The sequence below is a fragment of the Paroedura picta genome, chromosome 18 (assembly GCF_049243985.1).
Source record: "Paroedura picta isolate Pp20150507F chromosome 18, Ppicta_v3.0, whole genome shotgun sequence".
Taxonomy (NCBI): Eukaryota; Metazoa; Chordata; class Lepidosauria; order Squamata; family Gekkonidae; genus Paroedura; species Paroedura picta.
In genome coordinates, this window is record NC_135386.1 from 17,852,434 (window position 1) to 17,862,739 (window position 10,306).

Here is a 10,306-nt window from a genome sequence, read left to right on the forward strand (position 1 = left end):
CAATGGTTGACTTTCCTCTCAGAAGGTTATTTCCAAGATTTATTAGTCACTAGTACAAAATAAGAACAGTGCCATACAAATTTCTCAACAATGCCAACCATGTTTTTCCTTTTTTAAAATATCCATCCTACGGGTTCTCCTACATGGCCATGAACATTATGACCATGTTGCTTTCTAGCCAAGAGAAATCAGGAATGTTCCTCCCACCTTACCAGTTCCAAGTTACAGCCCTAAAATTGTAAAAACTGTATAGTTTCTGAGGTCCGGTGGGCAAGAGGGGCACCGCCTTTCAAAATCTCTTTGCCCGCTAGCAAAATGGCCAAAGCGGGAGCACCCAAAGTTGACCCGGTAAGAAGTCCATGCTAGAACCCCGGAACTTCTCAATCGCAAGGAACAGAGGACTTTGCTCCCATGCCTTAAAAGTGAGACAGGTCCTTAAGCCCTTAAGCCCAAACCGTAGGAGGTCATTTCTCATCTTCTTCATGTCCACACTGCATCTCGCTCTCAGGAGCTTGAAGAGGCGAGCCTTCTGCTTCTGCTACAATCAGGTCACCCTGTTCCTGAGTGGGGATGTCGTCACTTTCTTCCTTCGGCTGGGTTGCAGGCAGCTCTATTAGAAGCAAAAGATATTGACGGGGCGATAAGAAGCCTTGTAACGCCGTAAAGATTTTAGATTTTATTCTAGCACATGCTTTTGTGGACTGGAGTCCACTTCATAAGAGACAACACAGCAGGCTCCCCATTAGGAGGACATTTATACAGGAGTTCTGCAAAGTCCCTATTGTTGTATTAATTCCCTCTCTGTGTGACTTAATTGCTTTCCTGGCCAGTCAATACCTTTAATTCTGGGAAAAGAGAGCGCGAAGCAATCAATTCCTTACCGCTGAAGAAAGGCAAACAGTTTTCACTGAGGCAAGATTCAAAATTGCCACAGAGATTTAAGGAGGACAAAATAAAAGATTCTGGAGTCGGGGAAAGCACAGCTGGGTTAAAAAGCCACTATAATCTTCCAAGAAACATCTCTCATAATATGCTGGTTGCATATCCATTTTAATTATTAATGACTTGCTCATTATTCTCTATTTATCACTAGAAGGGTTGTGCAAGTCCATCATCAAAAGCACAGAATGGATCTTAAATTCAGTTATGCTCCTCTCAGCTCTCTCCGTGGGGTTTCCTACATCAGCTGAGAAGGTGGGGGTGGGAATCTGTGTTCTGCTAGATTTCTTTTGTTTGAAGAAGAGAGCTTTGAGCAGATTTCAGACCTGCACTTAATGCAACAGTGAGTTGGGGGGGGGGGTCTCCCAACATGGCACCTGCCTCCCCATCAGGAAAGTGGGTAAGGCCCTTGGTGTGATGGGGCTTGCGGCTGGCAGGTGGCTCCCATCTCAAAACAGCTGCAGCTACAGTAGCAGGTAAGCTGTGAGCCTGGCTGAGGTGCAGGCCTCATGATAAGGGTGGAAGGAAATGGGACTCTTTTGGTTGAGGGCGACTGACTGAATGTGGCTGTGGGAAGCCACAGAGTGTGTACCACTGGCTTAATAGGGTACCACTATTCCCTTGTACAAATCAATAATCAGTTAAACATGTTGTCTGGTCTTTGACCTTATTTTTAAGCTACCCTGGGCTAAAGGGCGCTTTGGAAGAGTGGGTAACTATTTGAAGACCATTAGTTACAGGGCAGCAACCTATTTTGCTGTATGATCTTGCAGTTTTTGAAGAAGAATTTTATATCCTGCATTTCTCTACCAGGAAGAGTCTCAAAGCGGCTGACAATCACCTTCCCTTCCTCTCCCCACAACAGGCATAAAATCATAACAATGTCACAACCTTTCTCCCAAGGAAGAAATTTGTATGTTGACTCAGGAAGGGTAGGGCTGAGCCACAAGTTCGGTCCAGCCCAGCCCTGCCCTGAACATACTTTCTCCACCCACAGAAGCACAGGCTGTTTACAGGAGTGTAAAGGTACCCTTTTACTGCCGTGCAAATTTCCAAAACCTAACTCTAGCAAGAGGTTTGCCACAAGTCACCAAAGCAGCAGGATGACAGATGTACATTATTATTTTAGAACTAATAATTTTAGAGTCCAGTGGCACCCTTGAGACCAACAAAGTTTGATTCAAGGTATGAGCTTCCATGTGCACGCCCACTTCCTCAGACACAATGTCATGGAATTGAAGTAATCAATTCATGCTTGTAGGCAGAGGGTAAATTCGCATGCAGCATGATGAAGATGGTTAACTGATTCCAAAGATAAATAGGAAAAAAACAGAAATTTGGATTTGTTTGCACTGAGATTGAATTGCATGGGAAACATCTTGGGGTCAATAAATATGTCCACATTAAGAGAATACTGGGCAAATAGATAGCCAATTGCTGCCGGCAGTTAGCTAAGATCTTGCTCTTCGGGCCCCTGCCTGTCCTCTCAAGCAGGGAAGCATCTTGGAGCATCATCTTCTTTGACATAGAGCAGGGGTAGTCAAACTGCGTCCCTCCAGATGTCCATGGACTACAATTCCCAGAAGCCCCTGCCAGCGAATGCAGGCAGATACCATTCCAAGCCGTATGCCAAAATACAATCCCATCTCAGAGAGGAGCCATGCACACCCTTCAGAACTTACGGTTTCCTTCTTGCAACTGACTGTTAAGCTGCCGTTTTGCTTGTCTCCTTTCAAGCGCCATCTGTTTGTTCCTTTCCATTCTCTGCTGTTGCTCCTCGGTTAGAGTGGCACTTGGAGATGAAGCAATTTCTTCTCTTGCATTCCGGTTCTCCGGGAAAATATTGCGTTCTTCAGGCGCTGTGTAAAGTCCATCGCCCCCACCATCATCACCTGCGTGGGACACGCAAACTCTTTACTGGTACTTTCCGGCCAAAACACACACCTCAGCTGGGCTATAGTGACAAGCTGCTTCAGAAAGCAGGCCTCACTCAAGTCATACCGTCCTTTGGGTTTCGCTTGCCTGCTTAGATCTGGCAAAGTCAACATTCTGTCATTGCACATAATAGGAAAATACGGCTGGAAATGTAGCTTTGTATAAAGATACACAGATATAGTTACTAGATATAGTTACTAGACTCACAAATCAGGGAGGAACGCAAAGCAAAATCAGGAAGAGTGCACAGCTGCCAGTATCAAAACTGAACTGATGTTTGGAACCATCGCACAGAAAATCTGATAACTAGACAGATGCTGTCGGCAGGAACCATCTCTTTAATGTATGTGGCTGCAAGGGAGGGATGCACTGTACTGCTAACAGATGCAACCTGTGTTCATTGCAGCCACGTTTATCTAGTTCTAACATTCAAGTTGGGCAGAAAGGAAGGCAAAATCACATCTTTCCTGTCAATTAAAGCTTTAAGCCTTTGAAATGTTTTTCCACAGTGTGTTGTAGGTAGACTGAATTTTGCAAATGGAGCTGCAGCCCACCCCAAAAGAGAGAGGAAGGTTTATTTCTTATGAATATGTAACCAGGGCAGTTTACCTGATATTTGGGAGCTTGGTCTCCATGATGCAAGATGCATTCTGTGTGAACCCATTTGTAGCTCAAGGGCAAAGCAGAACCCACATACTCTTGGGTTACGGGTTCCCAACAAATATTTAGAACTGAATGATGGTTCTGGCTGAATATAATACTAGCTGCAATGTATCAGAAGGATATTTGCTCTGTGGGCGGAGTTTCTGATAGTCCAATTGGCACCTGCTCATTTCTAGTATAACTGAATACAATGCTGCCATTCTGTCAATTTTGATTTGATCCAATAAGGCACCCCTGATCTAAAACAAGCATAGGCTAGTTTGGGCTATTCAGGCTGATGTTAAAAAAAAATCTGGCCTTGCAGGCCCCAGGGATTCTAAGTGAGGGGAAAAACAGGGACAAAGCAAGACTGCAGCCTCAATGTGGCCATTCTTTCAAGAGTGCATCAATGTTCAAATATTAACTATAGGAAAGGACGCAGTGCAGACATGCGCAGTAGGCTAATCCTCAGAGCGAACAGCAGAAAAAAACACATGCCTTCATTGCCTGTGAAGTCTTCATGCAGAATGGGCAGGTCAAGGCGAATTCGCTTCAAGCATGTCTAGAAAGGAGAAAATGTTTGGTTTGTTATTACTATTAGTTGAAATTATTGACCACCAGGCCCGGGCCAAGCCAGCTGATGACAGTTTATAATAAAACCCCAATAAAACCACAGAAATTCCCAAGCGGTATAACCCATCTTACTCACTCCCCCCCCCTCCCTAGTCTGACACCCCTGCACCAGCCCGCCTTGGGAGGAGGGGGGGGCACTTCCTAAGGAGGGACCCTCGACTTCCACAACCCAGCCTCAACCGAATGCCCAGTGGAAGAGCTCTGGCTTGCAGGCCCCGTGGAACTGTGAAAGCTCCGTCAGCAGCATCTCCACCCGATCGTATTTCGGCTTTCCATTAAGCATTGTGTTTTCTCAGAATGGAAGCTGTTAACACTCACTTGAACTTCTTTTTTATTTCCCAGGCATTCGACTTTCTCCACAAAATCTTCAAAGTGCAGCTTAGGGAACAGTCTGTGAGCCCAGTGCTCCATGTGCTTGATAAGCAACTTCAGGTCCGCTGCCTGAGCGGAAGAACACGGTACTGTTAAAACTGCCAGTTCAGCAAAACGCTGGGCACACCCACGGCTCAGAAAGGTCTGGGCTATTCAGTGAGCCTTAAAACATTTTAATAGTTTTAGGATTGCCTCGCTGAGCTGTAAGAGGGAAGCTACAGGAAAAATAAATAAATACAGATGGAAAGCACTTTCACAGGGACACTGGCGGGAAGCAAAAAACTTGCAAGAGCAAGCAGTCTAATATATCACTGTCCAGATCCTAACTGCTCTGCTGTTAAACGGAACCCGGGTGTTCAACTGGCACCTTTATGGCAGGGAAGCACTGCCTTCTCAGACAACTATATTTTGTGGCTGAGCAGGGCGGGGGGAGGGAGGGAGAGGAAATGGCACAGCAGGATGAGGCACTGCATGGAATGTGACTGTCAAGTGCCTGCAACTTCCCTCCCCAATTCTATATGCTTTAAAAAAGTCTTTAATGTTCTTTGACAAAGGCTCACTCCAGCACTCATCGCTCTTCCTTCAAACATACCACACCTTGAGTTCCACCTTTCTCGTTCCTGAAAGAGTATGCGTTTATTTTAAAAAGTCAAATTAGGGATCCCCTTCTGTATTCCTTAGGCCTTGCAACAGGATTACTTCCCCCCAACCCTCAATATAAACATACATGCTGCTAGAATCCCTGCCTGAAGAAACTTTGGGGTGTATGAACATAACGATTTCTCCAAGGCTGAAACAAACTGCTTCCCTTGCCTCAGCTTTCTCCGTGTCAGTCTGACTCTGTGTGTAAGCAGCGGACGTACGCTGACTCCAGCATGGGGCCTCCAAGGCACGTGATTAAGCAGAGGTAGATGGCCACAGCTTTCTTTATAAACTGATACTAAAGTTAAAACAACTCAACGTATGTAGCCAAGTACTGCCAGCATCAGAAGAGTTGTGAGTCACGACCACACACACAACATGTGAGAGCCTCCCACAGCTTCCTTCCACTGCTAGAAGACTTTCAGCACCAATATTTAGACCCACAGAACACAGGAGAGGTACACAATGGATGCAAAGATCAAGAGAATACTTCCAAGCAGGGCTTACCTCATGACCTTTGCCTTTGAATTTTATATTATCAAACATATTCCGCAGAGCTGGAAGTCCCCGCTCTGAAATTAATCTGCAAATGACAGAAGCGCCTTGAATAATTTCCACTAGCATATATTCCTTCCAATATCCAAAAAAACAACATGTAAATATATCTCTCTGTCTCAATACAGCCCCTCAATACACAAATGGCACTTTCACATGCACTGAATAACATTTAGGCTGCAGACCAATGACGGAGGTGCCTCCTGCAGTCTAAATCCAGACCTATCATGCAGCCCACTGCCCCAAACTCATGGTTTCCTCCTTCCCAGTTGCTGCAGTTGTACATGTTTCTAAGTTATGTTGATCTTGCCTACAAACTGATGGTTTGTTCTATTGACTGTTATGTTCTATTACCAATTTTTAAAAGTCGTTTAATGTACATTCTCCTTTATTAGATCTATGTACACCGCCCCAGGATGTCATAATGAGGGGCAGTATATAAGTTGAATAAATAAATACTTTCAATGCATTTTTTCTGATAGTTTGCAAGTAGGTTTTGCCATTTCACCCGGTAAATTACAGTTTGCAGAGTACAAGGAACGTAGAGTGCATCATTCCCTGTATGTGAAAGAGACCCCAAACAGAGCCCTCTTAACTTCCTATGATTGGGGACAGGCAACCCCTTCCTCCTCTTTAGAAAGGAACTGCTGCTGCTCACAACTACCTAGCTTCCACATCACAAGCCAGAAAATATGTCTGTGGTTGCTAGGATACTCTTAATTGGTTGCTAGTCCTGTAGCTCTTTAAATCTGGTCCAGATGACCATCCCCAGGTTGTTGACTGAACACACAGGGAAGGTGAGGGAGCAGGAGCTTGCTGCCTCACCTCCACATCTTCACCTGGATGTCTCAAGGAGGGAATTGCGTGGATGAACTGTGAGAACACTCCCTCACTGTAAGCAGTGATATCTGGAAAGCAGCACTGCTGATGATGGAAAGGGGACATATTGGCCACCACTTCCTCTACACACAATTGCACTCTACATAAATTTTCTAAAGAAGGAAAAAAGGCTCAGATTCAATCTCCCCATTTGGTTGCATTTCAAGGACTCTAGCATCACTCAAAGCAAGAAATTAATGGCTCTTGCTGCTGTACACCAATCAGCAGGTGTGTGCATGCTTGAAGACAGACAGAATAAGAAACATATTACCTCTGAGCATCTAGTTTGGGCATTGGCCTTTTGACACCTTTACTGGTAGTCGGAGATGGATCCTGGGTCTGCAGTGATTTTTTCCCTTCTGGCTCTGGAAAAGAAACAAAATATCAGTGGAAATGCAAGTATGAACTGTTCACTGTAAAACATATTGCTAGATAAGATATGCAGAAAAAAAGACTGACAGGTCCATTGCTAGTCTGACATTTAGGTTTTTACAAATTGCCTCGTCTAAACTGAATTACTTCACAAAACACAAAATATACAAGGCATCTCAAAGCCACCATCCTTACAAAAGGTAATTTTTGCTTAAGGTTTCAACAATGTGTGCAATGCTCATTCAAATCTTAATACACTGGAAGCAAGTGATTAAGGTACCTTCTTCATCTTCTCCCCCTGGGGAGGCTGGGGGAGGTAAAGGCTGAAACTCCTCATCCTGGGTATGTTCATAATCGGGAATGTCAAACAAATTGCCCTCTACTGGATCCATCATCTTTCCACCGAAGCTTTGTCCTGTAAAAGAACACAAAGGTAAAGGTGAGACCTATCATTTTGCAAACCCACCTAATGTAGCAAGAACGGACCAGCACTATTCCTCTGTTCTTTAGTAGTTCAAATGGTCAACAATTAATGAAAATTCTTGGGCCTTTACAAGAAAGGCCACCCCCGCCATCCATTCCAGCCTCCAAAGCAGCCTTTTCTTCCAAGAGTTCCTTTAGAATAATAATGCTAAACCACTTTATTTTTGTGGCTTGCCTTTCCTGGATAGCTCAGGGCGGGCAACACAGTTTAAAACAACCAACCACATCAGATGCAATCAGAATATAATTATAAAATAAAACGTATTTACTGGTTGCGTCGTGAAACGTACAAATGACGTCAGCCCCCCAGTTAATTTGCACCGGGGATTGCAAGGGGTGTCTCCAGGTGTCCCCGGGAGGATGGCAACCGGATGCAGCCAGCCGCAGGGCGCGCCTCTCTTCCTGCGGGCGGGCACCGGAGGCCACCAGCCCCCTCCCGACCAGGCCTCCGGGCCGAAATGTCCGCTTCTTCCGGGGACAACCGGCGAGACCGAAACGGTGCCGACCCTAGGGAATAAAAGCCACTTCCGGCGCGCTGGCCCGCCCACTTCCGGTCGAGGCGCGGAGAGCGGGGGAGAGGAACCCCCGCCGAAGCACGGAGGGAAAGCGACTGCGCGTGCGCGTCCAATAATCTCGCGAGAACAGGGACGCTTGGTCTCTTCCCTAGAAAGTTCACTGATGTCGAATTCACCGCCAGCGCTTTCCCCGGTCTTCTCTGCGCATGCGCGCGCCGCCCCGGCTTCTTTCCCGTCTTTGGGGGCTCGCGCGCTTTCTGCCCCTCTGGCCAATCCCAGCCGGCGCCATCCGCCGTTTTATTTTGGCGCCAAAACGTCCCTGAGGGGAATAAAACTAAGACAATATGTTTCTTCCAATTATAATATTCCTGTTTAAAAGCGTGGAGGCGTTTAAAAAGGTTTCTTTGGAGAGATGCTCAGGGTTGACCATTGGGACCGTTCTGTTTTGCAAACAGAGCAAAGTCCAGGGGCACCTTTAAGAGCAATCGAGTTTCGTTATGGGCAGAAGTTTAAGTGTGGGTGTGCAAGAGTGCATGCACACAAAGGCTTCTACCTGGAATAAAATGCTCGTTTTAAAGGTGCCATGGAACTCCAGCTTTGCTCTGCTTCAGAGCAATACGGAGACCCGCCTGGATCTATATTTAGGAAATGTACAAGCCACCTTTCCAGAGTGCTGGTTGAGGGGACTCACAACATAACAGCAGTACCATAAACTCATCAAAAAACAGAATTATGAATAATAAAATAGGAGCATAAACACCGCAGCAAACAATATGCAGCAGCACCTAATATGTCATAACAGGAGACCATTCAGTTTAAAACAAGGTTACCAGCTGTCCTTCTTAGGGGATTTGTCCTGTTTTTGGATCCCGTTATCTTTTATTAACTGTGAAAATGTTCTTTTTGGGTTGGAAGGTTATAAATATTCCTAGCTAGTAGTGATTATCCAATCTGGAAGTGAAAAGGTATTTAAAATGAGATTGGTCATAGGGATTACTTATTTGAAATAGTCAGGAAATACAACATTTTTTGCTTCTCAAAATATGGTAACCCTACTTAAAGGGATGTTGATAACCCTAGGGTGTCATCAAGGTTAGCAAGCCAGACAAGTAGAACCAGGCAGCTCTGGGTTCAAATCCCCACTCTGCATTAAAGCTCTCTAGAAGACTTTTTGGAAAAGTTTAAATTGATACCTATGATCACCTCTACAGCCAATGTAACCTATGCCACAAATAGTTCAGCCCTGAAACTCAATGTGCATCTGCTATTTGCTATTTGAACTTCTCCCAGCTACTTACACCCCCCTTCTTTGCTTCTTATTCCCTGGCATGATAGTTGTCTGGCTCTCCCAACACAATCACAATTTGCTCCTTCCATTCACCCAGCACTTTACACTGAATTAGATGGGCACCATTAACTCTTATTAATGGGAATCCTGAAGATAATTCTATCGGATGCAATTTCAAGAGTGGTTCAGGGCACTTTTTGTAATTAAGGGATAGTGACACATCCCAAAATGTAATTTTATAAAACATTTGTGGGGAAAGCACTCATTCACGCCAACTCCTATTTTATTTTAATGCTGCAACCCACCCCCTACGACTCAGCATAATTTAGGGCAGTATCATCAGCATAAATCTCCAAATAGCGCACATTCTCTACTGCATTCAATATGGCTTTTATTCTAAATAGAAAGCTGGCACATCTTTTCTAATGGTTCATACGGCCACTGTAGGATGTGGCAGAGGGGGTCATGAGGTTGGGAAACGTCACTGCAGAAGATGGAATATTTGGGGGGGTCTGGTAATGCCTGGGTGAAACACCACAAATTGTGCGCAATCTTATATCCGGTAGCTCTAGAATCAGATCATTTAAAAATGAAAAAACTGATAGCCAATCTTAAGAATGGATGTGTTGGCAAACAACCGCAGAACTGCTGCTATCGAGCCAGTTCCCGTGCATGCTGTGGCTGATGAAGGAACGGATCTCTGCAGGCTGGAGAGGAGCCCCAGGTCCCCCCTGGAGGGTGTAGGGTTTCCAGTTGTCCTCCCACCACCACCAGCAGGGGATGGGGGGGGGGGTAGGGTTGCCAGCTCCAGGTTGGGAATCTCCTGGAGATTTAGGGATGGAGCCTGGGGGCGCAATGCCATTAAGACACCAAAGCACCCCCTTTCTCTCCAGGAAAAGGGACCTCGGTAGTCTGGAGAGGAGCCCTAATTCTGGAGGCTCCCACTGACTTCGCCCCAGGCGAGCCCCGCCGCCTGCACCCGCGCGCCCGGCAGGGCGAGGAGACTTCCGCGCGCAAAGCCCATGCGCCGCAGACATGCGTGCGGCGCGGC

General features: G+C 45.8%; 1 protein-coding gene and 1 non-coding gene across 3 annotated transcripts; both read right to left on the bottom strand.

The window, feature by feature from the left end:
• Window positions 1–25: 25 nt before the first annotated feature.
• On the bottom strand, window positions 26–8,005 carry TIPIN (TIMELESS interacting protein). 2 transcript variants are annotated; one of them, XM_077317310.1, is made up of 8 exons: window positions 7,743–8,005; window positions 7,250–7,384; window positions 6,869–6,962; window positions 5,671–5,746; window positions 4,468–4,590; window positions 4,015–4,078; window positions 2,622–2,831; window positions 26–610 (listed from the first exon to the last, which is right to left on the bottom strand). In XM_077317310.1, the coding sequence occupies exons 2-8, from the start codon at window positions 7,362–7,364 to the stop codon at window positions 465–467; spliced, it is 828 nt and encodes a 275-aa protein (XP_077173425.1). In that variant the 5' UTR covers window positions 7,365–7,384; window positions 7,743–8,005; the 3' UTR covers window positions 26–464. The 2 variants fall into 2 exon arrangements, with proteins under 2 accessions (XP_077173425.1, XP_077173424.1); XM_077317309.1 differs by having other exon boundaries at window positions 7,722–8,005.
• On the bottom strand, window positions 3,147–3,284 carry LOC143828155 (small Cajal body-specific RNA 14). Its single transcript, XR_013227537.1, has one exon.
• Window positions 8,006–10,306: the final 2,301 nt, after the last annotated feature.